Source organism: Balearica regulorum, chromosome 4, assembly GCF_011004875.1.
Source record: "Balearica regulorum gibbericeps isolate bBalReg1 chromosome 4, bBalReg1.pri, whole genome shotgun sequence".
Lineage (NCBI taxonomy): Eukaryota > Metazoa > Chordata > Aves > Gruiformes > Gruidae > Balearica > Balearica regulorum.
In genome coordinates, this window is record NC_046187.1 from 81764798 (window position 1) to 81786512 (window position 21715).

General features: G+C 61.7%; 2 protein-coding genes across 7 annotated transcripts in view; both read right to left on the reverse strand.

The window, feature by feature from the left end:
• The window catches only part of DYSF (dysferlin), a 106913-nt gene extending 89627 nt beyond the window's left edge, over positions 1-17286 (reverse strand). The window contains exons 1-18 of one of the 4 annotated variants that reach the window (XM_075752867.1): positions 17164-17286; positions 12140-12195; positions 11338-11429; positions 8092-8197; positions 6939-7053; positions 6597-6790; positions 6309-6437; positions 5597-5659; positions 5359-5409; positions 5234-5264; positions 4344-4459; positions 4006-4132; positions 3581-3684; positions 2646-2714; positions 2520-2563; positions 2308-2390; positions 929-970; positions 109-224 (exon numbers count right to left, since the gene is read on the reverse strand). In XM_075752867.1, the coding sequence (XP_075608982.1) occupies positions 109-224; positions 929-970; positions 2308-2390; positions 2520-2563; positions 2646-2714; positions 3581-3684; positions 4006-4132; positions 4344-4459; positions 5234-5264; positions 5359-5409; positions 5597-5659; positions 6309-6437; positions 6597-6790; positions 6939-7053; positions 8092-8197; positions 11338-11429; positions 12140-12195; positions 17164-17251 (1626 nt within the window). In that variant the 5' untranslated portion in view covers positions 17252-17286. Of the gene's footprint in view, positions 1-108; positions 225-928; positions 971-2307; positions 2391-2519; positions 2564-2645; positions 2715-3580; positions 3685-4005; positions 4133-4343; positions 4460-5233; positions 5265-5358; positions 5410-5596; positions 5660-6308; positions 6438-6596; positions 6791-6938; positions 7054-8091; positions 8198-11337; positions 11430-12139; positions 12196-14355; positions 14529-17163 lie in introns of those variants that run through there. The other 3 variants (XM_075752868.1, XM_075752870.1, XM_075752869.1) reach the window with 3 other exon arrangements.
• Positions 17287-21279: 3993 nt separating this feature from the next.
• Positions 21280-21715, reverse strand: part of ZNF638 (zinc finger protein 638) — a 61312-nt gene continuing 60876 nt past the window's right edge. For all 3 annotated transcript variants that reach the window (XM_075752872.1, XM_075752871.1, XM_075752873.1), the window contains exon 25: positions 21280-21597. In XM_075752872.1, the coding sequence (XP_075608987.1) occupies positions 21538-21597 (60 nt within the window). In that variant the 3' untranslated portion in view covers positions 21280-21537. The remainder of the gene's footprint in view (positions 21598-21715) is intronic.

Sequence of the window (21715 nt, forward strand, 5' to 3'; positions counted from 1 at the left end):
CGGTGCAGGCTCCTGATAACAAAGCCGGTTTGGGTTAATAGCAGCTTTCTTTTGGCAAGGAGGGATCGTGGTTTATTTGAGGTTGTGCTGGAAAGAAGCCGACGTCACCTTTCCCAAATTGAGCGTCTCGTAAGGGTCGGGGAAGCCGGTGAACTCCCGGGGGCTGCCGTAGAGGTTGATATAGCAGGGACCGAAGGTCGGCAGGAACCCGAGCCCGTCGTCCGCTGGGGACCGCGGGGGAAAAGAGCCATTAGAGAGTCCCGAAGGCACCTCGGGGACGCGTCCCGCGGGGCTTCGCTGCAGGACCACGGGGACCACACGCATGCGTCTGAAGGCCACCAAAATACTGCAGTTTTTCAACCCCTTTGAGTCCTATGACCGCTTACCTTCGTGTAGGAGAAAGACAAGGCAGGTGTGAGGCTGTGCGGGGGGGCACAGAGCTTCCCAGTCCCAGGAAGGGTCTCCAGAAAAGGAGAGCATCGCTTTGCTGGTGTGAACCAGCGTAGGGGATTTAACTAGCCAAGGAGCTGGCCCCGTGCTCCCCTTAAGGCAGCAAGAGAGCACTCAGAAGAGAAAGGCTCATTTTTACGAAACCTCGAGCAGAGGGAGCAGCGAAAGGGCAGAAATCGTTTGCAGGGTCCCGCTCTGAGCTCCCTGCGCACATCTGGCTCGGCACACAGCACACGCTCGACCACGCTGACATTGCTGCCCGACAGGGACACCCCAAAACCACCGAGGGGAAGGGCAGTGGAGCCCTTTCCCCGCTCCCGCAGGGCAGGGGAGGCCACGCTGGAGCCGTCCCCTTCTCCCACCGGGTTGTCCGGGCACGACACAGCCAACGCTCCCCCGGCTCCCGCCCTGATGGCGGCTGAGCCGGCAAAAGGATTACCAAGCGGCGATCGCAAACCGAGAGGCTAAGGGGACGTACGGTCTGCGGCTTTCAGAGGCTTGGCGAGAGCAGGAAACTCATCTGAGGCACAAAGAAATGGAGAGAGGTTAGGAAGGGCTGGAAAAAGAGGGAGGAGGAAGGACGGAGGGTTACAGGAAATGAGGATGGATGCTCTCATAGGCTTTTGGTACCGGCAGACACTAGAGAGACAGAGAGAGAAAGGGCGGGGGGGGGTCGTTACATCACCCTATCGCCCTTCCAGAGGCTGCAGGATTGGTGTGAAACACGAGGATTTGAGCATCCCTGAAGGATGCTCCGCGTGTCGCAAAAGCTGGATGGAGCCGCGGTCCCCTCGGGACGCAGCAGGTTTTAGCGGTGGGGTGGGGTGTGCCAGTGCCAGGCAGACCCCTCGCAGCCTCCTCTTCCTCCCTCCCCCCGGCCCCTCTCTCTGTCTCTCCAGACTGGCCCCGGAGCTGCACTTCAGCTGGGGACAAGGGGGGCTGAACACACAGGCACCGCGGTGGAGACCAGTGCTGCACCCCAACTCCACGCCAGCATGCACGGCCGGGCAGCGCGGGGGGGTGCGGGCTGCGGGACGCATGGCTGCAGCTTTGCATCGGGCTCGAGCCCCGGCGGCTGCTGCCAGCCCCGTCCCGCGCCCCCACGGCGTGGGGATGCTCGTGGGGATGCTCATGGTGAGGCGGGGGGTTGCAGGGCACCCCAGAGTCTCAGAGCTGCACAAAGCAACGGGAGCGGGGCAAGGAGAGTCCCAACGGGGTTGCAGATGCCACCAGAGCTCGTCAGCAGCAGGAGATGCTCGTGCAGGTTAGGGCAGTCTCTGCTCTCGGCAGCCCCGTACGTGTGTCCCAGCTCCCTGCCCTCCCGCTCAGCACAGGTGACACAGCCACTGTCACCCAACCGACCCCTGCGAGCACCTCCACGGTGGTCCTTTAATTTGGAAAGCCCCTGGGACTTGAAACGCGCAAGCGGGACCCGAACCCCCCTCCCACCCCATGACAGCCCCTAAACGCCCTCCAAGGAGGAGCCACCAGCAGAGGCACCACTGGTGGGACGTGGCATCTTCCAGCACCCATGACACCACTGCCCGTCACCAACCACGCAGGGGACCGCAGCAACGAGAAGAGGCAACCAAACCTGGGGCACACCACGGCCCTGCCGCCATCCCAACACCCCTGGGAGGACCTGAAGAACTTTGAAACCATGAACCAGGAGGGGCCAGGTCCAGCCAGAAAACAGACCAGAGGACGGAGCAACCCCCGGCACCTCCAGCACCGGCGACTCAGCAGGGACCATCACGGCTGTGACATCCTCCAAGCCAACACCAACCTCCAGCCACGAGCATGCAGTGCTCCTCCGCGGCCATGCACCCCAAATCCCGTCCTGCTGCCCCCCCTTACCCTCCAGCTCCCCGCCGGGGGCCGAGATCTTGGACATGCAGAGGTAGGCTGTGCCGATGATATCGTTGTGCGTCAGACGGTCCCTGCAACACAACCCGTGATGCCGTCGTGCCGTGGACCCCGGGTCGGGGGTGTTGCCCGTGGGGTCTCCCCCTGTCCGTCCCACTCCTCCAGCTCAGGCAGCTGCCCCGGTGAGCCCCCTCCCCGCTCACCAGTCGGTCACCCGGATCCTCAACTTCTCACACATGGAAGGGAACTGGGAAAAGAGGCAGGGAGAGGAGCGGTGAGCAGCGGTAGGGTCGGGCAGGTGGGGGGCCGTGGTGGGCACCCACACTCACCATCGCCGGCAGCGTCAGGCACTGGTTCCACTGCGGGTTGGCGTTCTTCTCCAGGATCCTCGAGTAGAGCTGGAGGTGCGAGATGGGGACAAGAAGTCAGCGCCACCCCAGCGCTTGCAGCAAAGCAGGGCTGCCGCACGCCACGTCCAGGGGGCTGGAAACTCCCAGATTCCCCAAAATACGGACAACATTCAGCAGGTGGCCCGGTGGGGCTCTGCACGGCGTGGGTAACCCCCTCTGTGTGGGAGGCAGAGGAAGATACGGGCTGCTTGGGGATCTCGTCCCCCACCATGGGACCACCAGAAACTCACCCCCTTCCCGCTGTGGTTGCTCAGAGCAATGTCCCAACCCTCTGTTCCCCCGGGCACCGTCCCCAGGGGAAGATTTACGGGCAGAGGGAACTTCCAGCCCGTCAGTGCTGCTGCGGATCGAAAGACGAGCGGCGGCTCGTGGGCGTATTGCTCAGCGAAGGCACCGGAGGGGACCCGGCAGCAAAGGGAGCGGGATGGGGCTCTGCAAAGCCACCGGAGTCACCTCCACACCTTGGCTGGTCATGGGGGGACGTTCAGTGGTGTGGGGACAGCAGCCACTGACTTCAGGCAGCGCCAAGAAGAGCAGCACAACCATCGGCTGCTGCACCATCCCCTTCCCCGGGAGCTCAGCCTCTCCATCCCCGTTCGTAGTGCAACAGCACCACGAAGAGCCCAGCGAAGAAATTACTCCGGAGCAGCCGGGTGGCTCCGCTCAGCACATCAGCCAGGCTGCAGGACAGTGCGATGCCGGGGGAAACACGACGGGGCGTGACAAGGACTGACGGGACCTTTGCAAACGCTCCAGCAAAGCAAAGGACCAAATTTTCCCTATGCTGGGAACCGATTTTCCCGGTGCACGGCTGCTGTCCCAGCCGCGGGACCAGGGGGGGCTGCCCCGCTCACCGTCTTGCCCGCAAAACTGACTTCAACGAAGGGATCGACCAGGTTCTTCTTGTTGCTCTCGAAACCGAAGATCTGCCTGACGTTGTCCATGACGGCATCATCCACTGGGAGGAGAAGGAGACGCTGAAAGCTCATGGAAGCACGTGGCGCCCGGGTGGCTCTCCGGGCAGGCTGTCCCACCAGCCGGGCTGCGCGTCTCCATTGAGCCAGGTGGGGAGGAGCAGGAGGGTAAAACCAGTTTGCACCACCAGTAACAGACTTATCTCCCAGTACGTTACGACTGACTGATATCTGCGAGGTCTTTGGACCGAGGCCTTGGATAAAGTTTCCTTATCCACGCCCTCGCTCCTCACCGGCACGTTGCAACCCGCCGCAGTGCCAAGGGCCGGATCCGGCGCCCTCCAGCCCGGCGAGGAAACACTTACTTTGGGGCAAGTCTTCGGCTTTGAAGATCTTCAGGCAGAAGTGAGCCCCTCTCAGGGTGACCCCGGTGGGGCGCAGCAGGTTGCCCTCAATGTCTTCCTTGTCTTCGGAGACTTCCTTCTTCTCCAGCTGCAGGACAACAGGACAAGAGGAAAACACCACCGAGCTTCCCAAAAGTCCTGAAACAAGCAGCAAAACCCCAAAATCCAGCACCTTGCCCCCAAAATGGAGGAAGATCAAAGCTGCAGCTTCCCTGGGAACAGGCGTGGGGTTTGATGGCCCAGAGCAGTGGAGCACCACGTCGGAAGGTCCCCCCCATCGCGGCGGGGGCGATACTCACAGGAGCTTCATCTCCAGGCCCCAGCACGAACAGGCTGACCTTCAGGTAGCCCTTGGCCCCCGCTGAGAAGTCCTCCGGGTCCGAGAGCAACAGCCACTTCCTGAGGAAAGCGTGTTCTAGGGGAGACAAGAGACCGAGACGGGTTCATAATAAATGTTACATTTTCTATAGGAGAGAATAGAGAATATAGAGAAGGGGAAGAAAAAGGGAAGGAAAGGAGAAAGGAGAGGGGACAGGAGAAAGGAGAGGAAAAGAAAGGAGAGGAGAAAGGAGAGGAGAAAGGAGAGGAGAAAGGAGAGAGGAAAAAAAGGAAAAGGAAAAGGAAAAAAGGAAAAAGGAAAAAGGAAAATGGGAAAAGGGAAAAGGAAGACTATTTCAGGTGGAAGGGACCTACAATGATCATCTAGTTCGACTGCCTGACCAGTTCAGGGCTGACCAAAAATTAAAGCATGTAATTAAGGGATTTGCCTCGTAGTTCTTAACTCTTTATAGCTAAAATTAGTGAGCTTTTTGCTGCAGTGATCAGGGTAGGAAATTTTTTATGAGCATTATTTTATCTTGTTTGAGATAAAATAAAAGATAAAAGATAAAATAATGAACCAGACTCAAGACAAAAGAGAGTGAGCTGGGCTGCGCTGGTGGGGCTTTCTGCCAGCGAGCTGGCGGCACGAGGATTTGAAATCCTCCAAGGACACACGTCTTGGGCAAGGGAAGAGCAACGGTTGGTGATGATGGATGTCGGGACACGTCTGGGTTGATATATGGGACAGCTGTAATGTCTGTGTGTGTCTCCCCGAAGTTTGGCCCAAAAAAAGGGGCTCCTAGAGCCACCTCCCCTCCAGCCACAGGAGGTGACCCTGGCCCGGACCCCGGCCACCCGCTGGGCTCACTTGGCTCGGAGTAAATGGTCTCGACGTCCATCTGTGTGATAAAAGGAAAAAGAAATGCCAGCGTTCACCCCGCGGGTCAGCGTGGCGGAAAACACAGGGGGGGAGAGGAGGGAGGGTGTCCTTACCCGAAACTCCCCGATCACTGAGTCCATCCGGAAAGACCGGGAGTCCACCACCTGTGGAATGAAAATAAGGAAAAATGGTAAATCCAGCCCAAACCCCCCCAGGGTGGAGGACCCCCGTGTGCCCTCCTGGGAAATGGGGACATTTTCCTGGGCGCGGTGGGGAGGGGGACGGGACGGTGGCCCTGAGCATCGCCCCAGCCCCCCGGGGGGGGCAGGGATGACGCATGCTGCAGCTCACCGTGATGAAGATGGGCACGTCGAACAACTCCGCCGGCGACTCGAAGACGTTGAAGAAGAAGGTCTGTAGGAAAGAGGGGTGAGGGTGCAAGGTGGAGGCCTCTGCCCCAGCCTCTCCCATGCCCCTGACTCCGCAGGCTGGAGCCTCTCCCCCCCACCCTGTTCGGAGGGACCTCACCCCGTTAATAGCAACGGCCTCCCAAAGGGGCGTTGGTGCACCCCAACGAGCAACATCCTCCGGTTTGCTTTTTCTGGGCTGGTTGACAAAAAGCACCCCCAGACCCGCTCTCCTGGGGGTCTCCAGCTAAAGCCCGGGGGCAGGTTGGAGCAGGCTTTGGGGACAGCCCAAAAAGCAGCCTTGGAGCATCACCGTGGGGACGGGGCTGGGGACAAGCACCTGCGGCTGCCTGAGCGTACCCATCCTGTGCACCTGGCCGCGTTGCACACCCCTGCCCGGGACACGCCACCGGGATGGCACCGGCACCTCTGGGACACGTGAGTCACCTCAGGAAGGTGACCAAGATGAGCCCTGCACGAAGGCAGGGGATGCTGGACCTGCCAAAGGGCTCCCCGCTGCCATCGGAGCTTCTCTCCCGTTGAAGTCCCCATCGCCACATCCCCGCCTCTGGGCTGCACCGGGGCTTCCATCACTCAGACCCCAACCCGAGCCTTCCCTGACACCCCCGGGCACACGCGGGGCAGAGACCCCTCACCTCGTCAAAGAAGGGGCTGTTGCCTTTGCGTATCCTGGTCCTCTTGGTCTGCCCGGCGGCCGTCACCTTCACCACGGGCCTGATGTTGACCCCGGGGAGCTGCCGACCCTCGATGACTCTCACCCTGATCTGGGATGGGAGGGAGGACAGGGCAGTGGGTCACTGGGGTTGCTCCTACCCTGGGATGGGCACCTCGGGGGGCACCTCTCAGGTGATGAACCCCCCCATAGGGTCAGGGTGGGGAGGTGGGTTCAGGAGAGCGGCTCATCCCCACCAGCCTCATCTCACCTGGAAGTCCTGCGGCTTGTTGGATAGAGGCTTTTTGGGTGAGCTCCTCCTCCGCTTCACCCCCTGGACGTGGTGCACGGGGGGCTTGCGGGGCAGCGAGGGGGGCTCGGACCCCGGTGGCCCCGAGGAGGAGGAGGGCTCCGTCTCATCCCCCGTCGCCGCCTGATCCTCCGTGTCCTCCTCTCCGGCCGTCTCTGCGTGGGGCAAGAAAGGAGATGGAGGATGTGGGCAAGGTGGGACCAGGCGTGGTGGGACTGTAGGGTGAGGGGTCTAGCTGGGGAGAATGTGATGCCACGGGGGGACACGTCCCTCCCGGTGCTGCACATGAAGGTTTCTGGTTACCGGTGACTGTGTCGGGCTCAGCAGCAGCAGGTGCCGGCTCAGGGGGGGCTGGAGGGGGAAAGAGGGGGACAGCTCCCGGAGGGGGGATGTAGGACACTTGCAGGATGAGGAAAGCCTGGAAAAAAAAGGAAATATTCATTATACAGGAGTCCAGAAATGCTCCCTGGGGCCTGAGCCTCGGTGCCAGATGCCACCCACGGTGTCCTGCCCAGGCGTGGGGGATGCAGCCGAAAAAGTGGCAGCGACGCAGCAAATGCCAGGAAAAAGGGGCAGGGAAGAGGGACGACAGGGAGAGGTGTCCCAGGGCCCACGGGGGCACCAGGGACATGCGGGGTCCCAGCGGGGTGACCACCCAGTCCCCGTCCCACTAGACGGCAGCCCCAGGCCGGGCTGAGCCGAGGCCGGACGCTGCATCTGCCGGGAAGGGAGCGGGAGGGAGGGAGATGCTGAGGCAGAGCTGGGGGGAGCTGGGCAGAGAGGAGCTGTGGAAAGGGAGATGCAAGATCAAACTGGCTGCGAGGGACGTTCCCGGTGCTCCCCACAGAGCCCACCGCAGGGCTACAGCTCCTGCAGCACCCGCCTTGCAAAGGGGTTTGACCCATCTGCTGCTGGCGTGTCCCCAGCAAAGCACTGGGGTGTCCCAGCAAAGCACCGGGGTGTCCCAGCAAAGCACCGGGGTGTCCCCAGCAAAGCGCCGAGGTGTCCCCAGCAAAGCACCGGGGTGTCCCAGCAAAGCACCGGGGTGTCCCCAGCAAAGCGCCGAGGTCCCCAGCAAAGCGCCGGGGTGTCCCAGCAAAGCATCGGGGTGTCCCAGCAAAGCATCGGGGTGTCCCAGCAAAGCACTGGGGTGTCCCCAGCAAAACACCAGGGTGTCCCAGCAAAGCACCGGGGTGTCCCCAGCAAAGGCCTCCCCAGGCTCCAAGGTGAGGAGGAGAGGGGGACACGCGGGATGCGGGGAGGTGAGTCCCCCAGCACGGCACAGGAGCACGGGCTGAGCGGGTTCCTGCTGCCCCCCCCCTTCCCCGAGCCACTGATTCTGCTCCTTGAAAGGCAAATTTCAAAGCCCACGAGCCCAGGATGGGACAACTGGTGACCAACTGGGAGCGGAGCTGGCAGGGGCAGTGCTCGTACTGGTCCCCGCGCAGGGACTCACCCCAGTGCTCTGCTTCTTGGTGTCCAGCAAGGGGAGGTTGTAGGAGGCCGCCAGGCTGGGGGAGGACAGGACATCTCGCAGGGGCACTCGGGCTTCTCCCAAAAACCTGGGGGCGAAGAGCAAGGAGGGTGTCGGCAGGGGAAGCGGCCAAGGGCCCGCGGCCGGTGCAAACCTGAGCACCAGCGACCGGGCCGGAGGGCAGCAGTGGGGGGGACAGCCGCCAGCATCCCCGTCGGGGAGGACGGGAACAGGCGTCGGGTGACTCAGACCCAGCCCAGGTGAGACAACCGGGGTGAGCACCTCTGGGGAATTTGTCCCCTTTTTATCAAGGAAAAGCACCTAAAACTCCCCGCTGAGGAACCAGGAGCCATAAACCAAAGTGCTGATGGATTTTTCTTTGCTGACAGAGAAAACGGAGACACAAGGGGTTGGGGGTTTCACTGGAGGTGGGTGAGATAAGAGCTGGCAGCTGAGGCCAGTGTCTGTGTGCCACCAGGCTCCAGGTGGACTTCAAACCACCATAAAACCGATTTTCCCCTATCGAGTTTCAGCATCTTCCTGCCCCATGCCACCTCCTGCCCCGGCCAGCAGCGCCGGTTCCCCCTCGGACCAGGGCTGGCTGGGAAGCAGGTCCGGTGGTGCTGCCCAGCTTCTCCCCACCCAGAGCCAGAAAATCCCTCAAACTGCTTTGTCCTGCCCCAACAGCATGATGAGACCATGGGGCAGATCCTCCTGGAAGAAATGTCAAGACGTACGGAAGGCAGGGAGGTGATTAGAGACAGCCAACGTGCCTTCAGCATGGGCAAATTGTGTCTGGCTAATCTGGTGGCCTTCTATGATGGAGTGACTGTATCAGTGGACAAAGGAAGAGCTATGGATGTCATCTACCTGGACTTCTGTAAGGCCTTTGGTATGGTCTTCAACAACATTCATAGCTCTAAATTAGAGATCTGGGTTTGATGGATGGACTGTTAGATGGATAAGGAATCGGCTGGGTGATGGTGTCCAAAGAGTTACAGTCAACAGCTCAGTACCCAAGTGTAAACCAGAAATGAGTGGTGTTCCTCAAGGGTCTGTACTGGGACCAATATATTGAATATCTTCATCGCGGATGTACACAGTGGGACTGAGCACACCCTCAGCAAGTCTGCAGATGACACCACGCTGAGTGGTGCAGTTGATATGCCAGAGGGAAGGGATGCCGTCCAGAGGGACCTGGGCGGATTGGAGGAGTTCAACAAGGCCAAGGGCAAGGTCCTGCACGTGGGTGAGGGCAATCCCAAGCACAACTACAGCTGGGCAGGGAAGGGATGGAGAGCAGCCCTGAGGAGAAGGACTTGGGGGTGTTGGGGGATGAGAAGCTCAACATGACCCATCGATGTGCGCTGGCAGCCCAGAAAGCCACCCGTGTCCTGGGCTGCGTGTCCAGCAGCGTGACCAGCAGGTTAAGGGAGGGGATTCTGCCCCTCTGCTCCGCTCTGGGGAGACCCCCCTGCAGTGCTGCGTCCAGCTCGGGGGTCCCCAGGACAACAAGAAGCTGTTGGAGCGAGTCCAGAGGAGGCCACGGAGATGATCCAGGGGCTGGAGCACCTCTGCTATGGAGACCTCAGGCTGAGAGAGTTGGGGTGGTTCAGCCTGGAGAAGAGAAGGCTGCGGGGAGACCTTAGAGCCCCTTCCAGTCCCTACAGGGGCTCCAGGAAAGCTGGAGAGGGACTGGTGACAAGGGCAGGGAGTGACAGGCCAAGGGGAATGGCCTGAAGCTGCAGGAGGGGAGATGGAGATGGGATGGGAGGCAGAAATCCTTCCCTGTGAGGGTGCTGAGGCCCTGGCCCAGGGTGCCCAGAGAAGCTGTGGCTGCCCCTGGCTCCCTGGCAGGGTTCAAGGCCAGGTTGGATGGGGCTTTGGGCAACCTGGGCTAGTGGAGGGTGTCCCTGCCCATGGCAGGGGTGGCACTGGGTGGGCTGGGAGGTCCCTGCCCACCCAGACCATGACATGATTTTGAAACTTCAGACAGCAAGAGCAGCTGAGACGGGGCATTAATTGCTTGTCACTGTTAATTGCCTCGTTCGCCCTTTGCAGCACCCGTGTGGACGGGCAGGCTGGTATTTTCTCCCAAGGGAAGGAAGAGCAAAAACCCACCATCATCTTCGTGATGAAGAGGGGACCACTCATGAGAGCGCCACGGTCCCTGCAGGTCGTGGCAGAGCGGCTGCTCCCCACGCCGGCAGATGAAATGTCCCTGCGCCGGGGGCCAGCACCCCTCTCCCACCTTCCCCTCGCTATTTATAGAGACACACGACGCCACTGAGCTGTACCGGACCCAATTTCCACCTCCCTTGGCCTCTGGCCCAAGAGCAAGTCCAGCATCGTCTCCAGCCCTGGAAATGGGATCCTTCACGCTGGGGCCGTCCTTCCCATCCCAGCCGGAGCAGGGCAGCGGGTTCCCACCCTCCGCTGCCCAAAAATAAATGACTTCCTATTTTTTTTCCCCTGTGCGAGCAGCGATCCCGGCTGGAGGAGCCCCGCACGCAGACGTGGGTTGCCAGGCAGGGGGGGAAGTGGCCGGGCTGGGTGTCCCGGGGCTGGAGGCGGCATCGCCGTCTGCTCTCGCCTTCCTTCCTGACGCAGCCGCTGCGAGGAGGGAGACCCCGACCCCCTGGGGAAACCTCCGCTGTCCCGGAGAGGGGGGCACCGGGAGCAAGGGGCACCGGGAGCAAGGGGCACCGGGAATTGGGGGCACCGGGAACGGGGGGCACGGGCGCTGCCGTGAGAAAGGAAGCCGCCTCAGGTCATTTGTTTTGCAAACACCGCCCTTCCCAGCTCGGCCGGCGAAGCGCATTCGGGAAAGGAGCTTGGCCGTCATCTCACAGCTCCCCGGCCAAGTGCCCATCACCGGGGCCTCGTGGCGCCATGTCGTTCCCGGGGCGGGCGGCCGTGCTGGTGCGGCGGCCCGGGGGAGGCGGCTGGCACAAGGGTCCCTGTGTGCTCCCTGCCCTCAAAGGTTGGTTTTTTTCTCCCCGGCCGTGGAGCGAAGCAGCCCAGAAATGCGGCTCTCGCCTCCCACCAGCCGCCCCCGCTGCGGAGGGCAGCCAGCACCGGGGAGCAACGCCCGGAGCCCTGCGAGCACCCAGAACCTCTCGCCACCCACCCCGGCCCCGTCGTGCAAAGCCCTGGGCGTGCACGGGCTGTGCTGGTGACGGGAGCGGGGCGGGGGGGCTCACACCCGGCACCCGACGCTTCTCCTACCTGTTTCTCCCCACGGTCTCATGGTCTTTCACGACGACGGTGAGCTCGGCGCCCGAGTCCAGGGGAGCTCCCTTCAGGTCCCACTCAAAGCCCTGGGGGGGAGGAGAGAGGAGCAGGATCAGCCGCGATGCTCACACCGGTGTCAGTCGGCTACGGCACCGCCGGGGGCTCTTGGAGGCGGAGAACCGAAACACGGGACCCGCAGAAGCAGCGTGCCCTGGGACGACGTCCCCTCGTCATGGATTAAACGTGAAGGAGAAAACCACGGGAGCTGGCACACAGCGTTTCTGCACCAAAACAGCTCTTTTGCTCACCAAAACACCTTTTTTTTTTTCTTTTTTTTTCTTTTTTTTTCCCTTTTTTTCTTTTTTTTTTTTTTCTTTTTTTAAATTTTGACCCATGAAAGCACAGATCAGTGTTAGAAGGAAGAAGATGCTGGAAAAAAACATCCTCCCCTGGGACAGGTTGATGAGTAAACCACACTTGTTTTCCCCTCGAGCTGCAATATTTTTAAAGAGCTCCTTTTAACGTGCGTGCTCAGCCCTGATAAGATCTCGATGAAAGGGGAAGAGGCTGGAGCGGAGCGGAGCCAGCTCACTCCTCTGCCCCGTGCTGGGGATCCGGGATCTGAAGCTGCCCGTGATGGGGACCGTCCCCAAACCCTCTATGGGGCGGCAGCCCTGGGGCACCCCCAGGGCCCCACAAGCCCCCTGTGCTTGGGGCACCCCGCTGGGCTCGCACCCGAGTCCCACGGCACCCTCCGTGCCCAGGCTGCTCCCCGCGGGGACGGGGACACGCTCACCTCGTTCCATACGGGGTTCACGTTGTTCTTGATGACTTTAGTCTTCTTCTTCACCCCTGCAGGGAGTAACGCGCACGGGTCAGACCAGCTTCTCCCCGAAAACGCGGGGCAAGACCCCAAAATTAAGCTCCGTGCCCCACGTGCAGGTGGGGTTCGGGGCCTCCAGCGACACCCGCAGCTCCCAGGAGCAGGATCGGGCCCCGCTCCTTGCACGCACGCTGGGCCACGGTGTGCACGGACGGGCACCGGGGCCGCACTTTGAGTCCCAGCCCTGCCAGAGCCCGGCTGGAAAACCCCAGGCAAGTCACCTCGGTGTGTCGTGCCTCAGTTTCCCCACGAGCAGGGCAGAGAGGGGGCTCCCAAAGGCTGCCGGGGGGGTGGGCTGGAAGGCGCCGCAGGGGGCCCAGACAGCGTCCTCCCTCCATCCGAACATCGGTACGGTCCCAGACGGGACCCAGACCCCCGTGGCACCAGGTGGATGCTTGCACACTGGAAAAGGGGGGGCTGGCCCACTGACACCCCCGAAAGATGGGGCTGGGGATGCTGTCACCTGCTCCCCAGGGACGGGACTCCAGCTGTCCCGGGGAGCGGAGTCGGGCAGCGGCAGTTAAAGGCAGCCCAAAGCCAACGGCCGGAGGAGCCGCGGTGCCGGGGGGCTCCAGCCCTGCCTGGGGACACCCCCCCTCCAGCCGCCCCCCGAACCCACGACCCTCGGTCACACCGAACACCGGCCAAGTGCCCGCCGGACCCCGAGGGGCCGCGTCACGGGAGGGACAGGGGGGGAAGAGGAAAAGGAAGAGCTGAACAATAGCGGTGACTCAAAGCCCAGGGGACACCCGCCAGGCGCCCCGCAGAGCCACGAGAGAGAGAGATATAGATATAGCGAGATATAGAGAGATATATAGATACATATAGGTACCCCAAGCCGGGGATATGGCACACGGGGCTGGCTGCTCACTCAAAATATTCTTTTTTTTTTTTTTTTTTAAATAGTTTTAGCATCGCTGCGTTAATATTTTCCTATTTCACATCAAGAGTCTCTGACCCCGAGCTGAACCAGCTGGAGCCGAGGCGGGGGAGGCAGAGCCACCATCGCCCTGGCACGGCACGTCTGGACAACGTCACCCAGCCGGGGAGACACAGACACCCCGGATTTACGGCACGTCTCCGGCTTACGCCTCGTCTTCACGGGACGCAGAGCCCTGGAATTCCCCCCGCGCTCCCGGGGTAATGATTTGGCCGGTGATTGCTGCTTTCCGTCTCAGCGGCGGATGGAAGGAGCCCACCCTGGGTGAGCACCCAGCACCCACATGCGGGGTCCCGGAGCTGGCGGGGGCCGGCAGCAGCACCGTTCCCCCCACCCACCCCACGCAGCACAGGAAAGGCCAGGTCAGAAGCCACTCATCCCTTTCCTTATTTTTTTTTTTTTCTAAAAATGGACATTTTCCACCGACAGGAAACTGCTGCCAAAAAAAAAAAAGCTACATCCTCCAGCGAACGCTTTCGAGGTGCAAAGGCAGCCGCTCCCCTCCCGGGACCTCCATCCTCCGGTACCCACAGCAACGGAATAACCCCCTAGATAAGGGGTTATTCTTATCAATCTCATATTAGTAATTAAAAAAAACCCCTTAATAAGAGCCAAGCACGAAAGCGACTGAGAGCACCCAAGGGTGCAGCACGTTGCAGCAAAGCTGGGTCCTGCTTTTTGCCGGGGCTCACCCCGACACCCCATCACTTTTAGATGCCGTGACACTGGGTGACAGCACTAAATGACCATCCCCAAGTCCCGTCCCCCCCTCCAAGGGAAAAATCCCCGCTACCACCGAGGCAACGGCATTTCTCACCGTCCCCCCCCCCCCCCCCGCGACCCTGCGCACCCACAAAATCACGGAGGAAGAGGGATAAAATTTACAGCCCACCCTCAGGGACCCTCGGAGACAGCGGTGTCAACGCGCTTGAGCACGGCACGGGGATGCATCAGAGGGTGGGGATGGAGGGTGCAGTAGCGGGGTGCAGGGGGTGAATTTTGCAAGGATTTAGGACAAGGATAGAGCTTAGCAAAGCCCGGCTTCTGCGGGACGCCCGGCCAGGACGTACGTCCTGGCCGGGCGTCCCGCAGAAGCCGGGCTTTGCTGAGAGGGGCTGCAAAAGCAGACAAGAATCTGGCAAAGTAATAAATCCTACCCACCCCAGCCCAGATTTGGGGGTCCCCTCACCTCGGAAAGTCAAGCTGGCCACCGGGTCGCTTTGTTTGTCCCCTTTCTCCAAGTTGGGGAGGTGGCTGGCTCGTTGGAGCAAGCAACGCAGCATGGCTGGGCGATGGAGCGGAGCACGGTGAAGCCAAATCGGGCTCGGATCGGGGCAGGATCCGGCCACCACCCCCCCCCGGACACACACACACACACCCCCCCCCCGTTTCGGCCCTCCCCGGCGGACGGAGGAGGTGCCCGGGAGGCGACACGATGCGCCTCGGCGCGGCAGCTCCGGAGGTTGCAAGACCCGGGATGCTGGGAACCGTGGGGGTACCAACCACCCGAGCCCCGGGGGTGCTGCGAGCTCCGGGGATGGTAAATAAATCACCGGGCCCCAGGGGTGCTGCCAGCTCCGGGGATGCCCCCAGCACCAGGATCCAGGGATGCTGCGAGCTGCAGAGACGGTAAATGAATCACAGGGATTCAGGGATGCTGCAAGACCCGAGGATGCCTCAGCAGCAGGATCCAGGGATGTTGTGAACCCCAAGGATGATAAATAAATCACTGGGATTTGGGGATGCTGCGAGCCCCGAGGATGCCTCAGCAGCAGGATCCGGGGATGTTGTGAACCCCAAGGATGATAAATAAATCACTGGGATTTGGGGATGCTGCGAGCCCCGAGGATGCCTCAGCATCAGGATCCGGGGATGTTGTGAACCCCAAGGATGATAAATAAATCACTGGGATCTGGGGATGCTGCGAGCCCCGAGGATGCCTCAGCAGCAGGATCCGGGGATGTTGTGAACCCCAAGGATGATAAATAAATCACTGGGATCTGGGGATGCTGCGAGCCCCGAGGATGCCTCAGCAGCAGGATCCGGGGATGCTGCAAGCCCCAGAGATGGTAAATTAAATGATCACGACCCAGGGATGCTGCAAACCTCGAGGATGCCCCGGCACTGGGATCCGGGAATGCTGTGAGCCCCAGGAACGATAAATAAATCACCAGGATCTGGGGATGCTGCAAGCCCTGAGAATGCCCCAGCACCAGGATCCAGGGATGCTGCAAGCCCCGGGGATGGTGAATAAATCACTGGGCCCTAGGGAGGCCCTGGGGATAGTAAATCACCAGGACCAGGGATGCTGGGAGCTCGGGGTGCTGCAAGCCCTGCGGGTGCCCGAGCACTGGGCCCCAGGGATGCTGCAAGCCCTGGGCACGGGAAATCACCGGGATTCAGGGATGCTGCAAGGCCCAAGGGTGCAAGAGCACAGGGACCCAGGGGCGCTGCAAGTTTGGGGTGACCAAGTGCCTGGACCCAGGGGTGCCCGAGCAGATGAAACACCACCGGGGATGCTGGAGCAGCAGGACATGGGGGGTGCCCACGTGCACAGGACCCCGGTGACGCTGGAGCACCAGGACCCCAGGGGTGACACAGCACAGGGACACGGAGCATCAGCACCTCAGGGATGGTGCGAGCCGGGTTGATCCCAAACCCAGGGACACCACAGCACTGGGGACGCGTCTGCACGGGGGCCACGGAGAGGTCCTGCTGCTGGGGGGGGGGCACCCCGAGCACCCTGCAGCATTGGAGCCCCCCGGCTGGGCTCTCACCCCAAACCCATCTGCAGGGCGAGGCGCAGCCAGCTCCCACTCCCGGCCCCCGACCCCCTGCCACCCCCTTCCCCGACCCCTTGTCACAGCCCCTGCGTGCTGCCGGCTGGCGAGGACGGGGCGTAGGGGCAGGAGGAAGCTGCTGCTCAGGCCCAGGAGGTGAGGGGCTCCCCGCGACGGGGACACCGTGACAGTGGGACAGGGCCCCCCGCTGCAGAGGCAGGCAGGACTGCGGGAGGCGAGGCTGCGTGCCGACACACGGCCCCGCTCCTCCTGCCCCTCGCACCCTGCTCTGCCAGCCCCAAAAAGATGCTTTTTCATCCCAAGGATGCCCGGAGTGATGCAAACAAGCTGCGACATGTCACACGCTGCCTCGTTTCTCCCGGGGGGATTCGGGGGCCAGGCTGGCACCGGATGGGTGCGGAGCTCACAGGATGCTTCCCCATGGCCGTGTCACCCCTGTCACCACCCAGGGACAGGGGACCTGGGGGGGCCCAGCACGGCCCCCCCACCCTGCCCAGCCCCAGACACGGCAGAGCGATGGCTCAAGCGTGGGGTGCAGCCGAACGCGGCCTGCTGCGATGCCGGGGGGGGCAAAAATAAACCCCCGCAGCAGGAAAGCTCCCCCGGGCGACGGACGTGGCTGGGGGGGGGGGGGGCGCAGGGGGTGTCCGGCCGGTCCCCAACACCCAACCGGTCCCGTGCACCTGTGGGACGTGGCGTGGGGCGGCCTTGCCCCCCCCCCCTCGCCCACGGGGGTCACGGGGAAGGGATGCGGCGTCCCGCCCCCCCCCCCCCGAGCGGCGCAGAGGCCAGAAATAGCCCGGGCGGGCGCGGGTGCTGTCACCGCTCAGCTATGTCCCCCCCCGGCAAGGAGGGAGCCTGGGGGGGGGGCGGGGGGACGGGAGGGTCCCCAAGCACCCGCTCCCGGCTGGGGGGGCGGGGGGGGGGACGTGGGCGTGGGCGGACGCGGCAACGGGACCCACGGGGGGGGGGGAGCCGCGTGACAATGCACATCGTCTGGGGGGGGGGGGCACATCAGATGAGGGGGGCCCAGGGGATGGATGGGGGGGCGCTGGCGATGTGACACACACACCCCACACCCCCCCCCCCCCCGCTTTCAGCCGCCGCGGGGGCAGAGCCCGGGGCAACCTCCCCCCCACTGCACACCCCCCCCCCCCCCGGTGCAAACCGCCCCCCCCGCCGCAAAGCCCCCGCACCTCCGAAGCTGGCGGAGCAGTAGGCATCGCTGATGTCCGTGTCCGCCGTGCGGACGTTTTCCGCGTGGAGGATGAAGACACGGAGCATCGCCCCGGCCCGGCCCGGCCGCCTCCCGCCGCCCCGCTGCGCCCCCCCCCCCCCTCCCCGGTACCCGCCGCCCCCGCCCGGTTCCCGCCTCTCTTAAAGGGGAACGGCTGCGGCCCCGGGCTGGATGCGGCCCCGGGCTGGATGCGGCCCCGCAGGCGGAGCAGGGAGGGAAGCGACCCCCCCCCCCCCCCCCCCCCGCACGGCCCTGGGGGGGCTGGCAGCACCCCCCACCCCCCCGCAGCAAGGGGAGACCCCGCGGGAGGGGGGTGCTGGGGTCCAAGCACCCCAAGCGGGGCAGGGAAGGGGGCTCTGCTCCCCCGCAGCAAGGGGGGACGGGGCACGGCAGCCCATAAAACGCGCACACATCCCCCCCCCCAGACCCCAAATGGGGTTCGGCCCACGGCGGGGGCAGGGCCGGGAAGGGGCCGGAGACCCCCCGGGTGCGGCCCCAGCCCCTCACCGTGACGCCAGGGCCAGGCCTGGGGGCCAACGCTACCCCCAGGGTGGGAAAAGGGGGGTCGCGGGGGGGGGGGGGGGGCTGAGCTACACACAGGGTGAACCCTACGGCACCCCACGAGAGCCGGGCACACGCCAACCCCCCCCACGCAGGGGTCCCACGGCACCGGCCCATCCCGTGCTGGCAGCACCCGTGGGTGCGTGGGGAGCGTCCCGCTGCGCCTGCCCCTGCCTCAGTTTCCCCAGCTGGGGGAGGGGAGGAATTCTCTGGGTTTGTCCCAGCCGTGACCAGCCGCGGTGACAGGTGGGGACGGCCACGGCCCCGGCCCGGCCACGGCTATTTCGGGGAGGTTATTTTTACCCCTGGGTTTCCCAGCAAGCTCCCTCCCTCCCCGCCACGCCGGGACCCCTCGCCCTGCTCCCCCCTCTTCTCTTTTTTTTACCCTCTTTAGCTTTATCTAAACCCATTTCTCGCTCCTCCTGCCAAGGCACAAACCCACCGCACCGAAAACCACCGGCTGTGGTGACAGCACAGGGATCGGCCACCGAAGCAGAAACCCTCCGGAAGCAGCAGCAGCGTAATCGCGTTTGGGTGAAGTGTAATTATCCGTGAGATGAAAACCGAAGGCTCGCGCAGGAGGCAGCGTGGCTCAGCCACGGGGACGGGACATCCCTATCCCCTTCCCGCAGCTCCGTCCCCTTCGCTCCCCGTGTGTCCCTGCGATATTTAGCACGAGGTCCCTCGTCTGTCCGTCTCCGGCTCAGCAGGAGCATCCCCGTCCCCATCGCGCTGCACCAACAGACTCGGCCATGTCAGCCCTGCGAGCGCCGGTTCTTTTGTAAAACCCTCAAACACCAACCCGAGCTCCACGCGAGGCGCAGGCGCTGCCCAGAGCCGGGAACAATCCTGCAAGGGCCGAGGAAAGGCTGTTGGAAAAGCTCCCTGGATTTCACTCAAGCCACCACGTCTGCAGGCGGCCGGCGGCAGCGTCGCGGCCAAGGGGATGGGGCAGGCAGCACGTGGCCATTTTAATCACTGGCAGCTCCGAGATGAGCCCCAGGCGCAGCACCGATAGGCACAGGACGAACTGAAGCGCAGCACCGGGCAGTTTGGGGAGCAGCGTTCAGAAAACCAGTGACAACTCATTCTGTAATCGTGTTTGAGGGGGTTTTACATCATTTTTCTTGGGTTTTTTTTTCACACCACCCTGGGGGAAAAGGATGTATTTTTTCCCCTTGAAATTCCCAATTAAGCAGTTCCCACAGCTCCTGCTCCTGGGGCCGCTGCAGCACGTACCTGGTTTTATCCGAGATGTTCCGGTGTCCCCAAGGGAAGGGCCAGGCACAGGAGTGGCCAGGCAGCCACGGGCAGAGGTGAAGGGGATGCAGAGCAGAACCAGGATTTACTGACCGAGTCCCCGTCCATGGAGCCCGATGTCCTGGGCCGCACTCTGCCTCATGGCCAGACGGCAGATGATGCTGGATCCCACCTTCTCGGGTGCAGGAAGGTCCGGCAGCACCGTGGCTCCGGGCTGGGAGCAGGCAGGGCAGCTGAGCAGGCAGCAGAGCTACAGGCAGGGCGAAGCTGCCCTGAGCCCCGGGCAATGGGCTGTGAGCAGGGAGGCTGCCCAGGGCAGGCCCCTGCGGAGCTCCTCCCATCTCGGATGGTTTCTCAGCATCCCTCTAGAAAAAGCTGTTTCTTTTAAAGCAAGAACACTGGTAAAACCCCGTCAAGCTTGGTGCAGAAGGATGGTTATTGCCCCAAAGCATTCAGGGGTGAGGGGGGAGTACCAGGAGGACGAGCTGGGGGTGAGCCCCAAGTCCAGTCCCGCTCAGGAGCGGAGCACGGCCGGGCAGGCAAGGCGGAGGACCCCAAGGGACCGGGGTGCTCACCGCTTCCTCCTCTTCCTCAGCCCTCCGCACACTCAGCAAAGGCAACGCCAGACTGAAGCTCACGTGGCAGAAGCCGGAATGAAGAACGTTGTTAAAGCAGGAAAGAGAAACCAGGGCAAGGATTCGCCTTCCCGACTGCAGAGGACTCTGACAGCTCGGGTGCAAACGCAGAGCTGCACAGTGACGGAGACAGGACTATCGGGGACGGAAAGCCACGTTCCGCGCTCTGGCGAGGCTGGGAAAGCCCTGCGAAGCCCCTGAGCTCTGCCGCAGCCGCAAAGCTCTGCTGATGCTTCCTGCACCTCCCTGCAGGCTCTTCGCGCTAAATTCCACTTTGTACCCCGTTATTTAAGACAGGATTTTTAATTTCTCTTCCATATGAACTGCTACTAACCCAACAGTGCCTGGATAACTAAGCCAGAGTAATTAAGCAGTTAAATAACATGACACCGATCTCATCTGGGGACAGCAGTCGGTGGAGAGGCAAGAGGGAGATGGACGCGCGTGTGCACTTACTCACACGCACATTCTGACCCTGAATCATGCTCCCGGACTTGCCAAATATTTTCTGGTCTACCTCCAACAGCAATTTCGGAAGTTCTGTGATCCGCCTGTCGGAGAGCACGGCTGCTCTGTCAGCTGCACAAAGAGCCCGAAGCAAAGTCGTCTTTCTGGATCCTTTCTGGATCCTGCTTTGTCCTCTCGGCACCCAGGCATGGACTTCAGGCGGCGCACAGGCAGTTAGAGGCGTTTACCAGCTCAGAATCATTCAACGACTACAAAAAGCAGCGAGGTCCTGCAAGTCCGAGGGACTCGGTGGGATGGTGTCCAGTCAGGGAACACATCCGCAGCAGCCACACGTGGGTGCTTCCTTTGCTGAACCGTAACTTTGGTTTATTTTGGCACCGTACTGCCCAGCAGTCTGAAGACAGGAGGATTTCTGTACCAGCTACGGCACAGGCAGGACCACCGAGTTCTCCTGTTGTCCTTGGACACACAGGAACACGTCTCTGTTCCTCCTCCAGGAACGTCGTTCAGCCACTGCCAAGCACCCAAAGTTGGAAGGAGTGGCAGAGACAATGGTGGATTTAAAAAAAAAACCAAAAACCAGGCTTTTAAATAAATGTCAAGTGGCTAGGTGAAAAACGAAAGCTCAAAGCAAAGCCAGTGCTGATCCAGAGCACGATCCACTGTCAGGAGCACGCCAGCCAGAGACCCAGGCCTGTGCAAGAGCAGATTACACAAGTCAACCGTGCTGGCCCAGTGCTCCGCGGGCTTCGACCCGCAGACTGGGACAAACTGGGGAACACCAACCCAAAATAAACAAGCACACTCAGTCACCAAGGAGGAACGGCAAGGGACAGTGACCTCCCTGGCTGGCTGGAACAGGATCTGCTCCCCTCGATGGGATAAAGCTCCGGCTTCATCTTCCCAAGCCCATCATGGGACTGCGGAGGCCACAGGAAAACAACGGCTCACGGAGCGTAACAATCCACTGAACCCCTTACCACGAGGGTCACCGCTTTGGGCCGCACGGAGCACACGCAGCACGTGAAGTTCCGCCTGCCGAGAGCTCTGTAAAGCCGCACCAGAGAGACAGACACCTCAGGAACGAATTCCCTCCTAGTCTCCGTTGTGATCCAGAGTTAACAAAATGCAATAAACCACACCAAACCCAATTCCCCGGTGTTAACTATACAGTAAGAACATTTATTTTGTGTTGACACTTGTAAAAGAAGTCTCTTCCAAGTCAGATGATTTGATATACAAACCAAAGCCACCATATGTTTTTCTTTTAGTCTGTCTATACTGAGCTCAAACTTATACAACGCGAATGCTTTTTTCCAAAACAAAATTACAAATTAAATCATAACAAAATACACAAAATTGACTGGACCCTAAGTTTAATTCACTGAAAGAATTCTTCTTTCCTCCAATCACCTTGAACTCCGCTCTTCCCCAGCGTTACCCTCGTCCTTCTGCTTGGCCATGAACTTCTGTAGAAATAAGGGTAGCCAGTGTTACTCCTCAGTCCGTGACAAGATCACGCTCTAAAAACAGCGCAGGTTTCACAAACGTATTAGGCAAAAGTCAGCCCACTCCTTTTTACTGGTA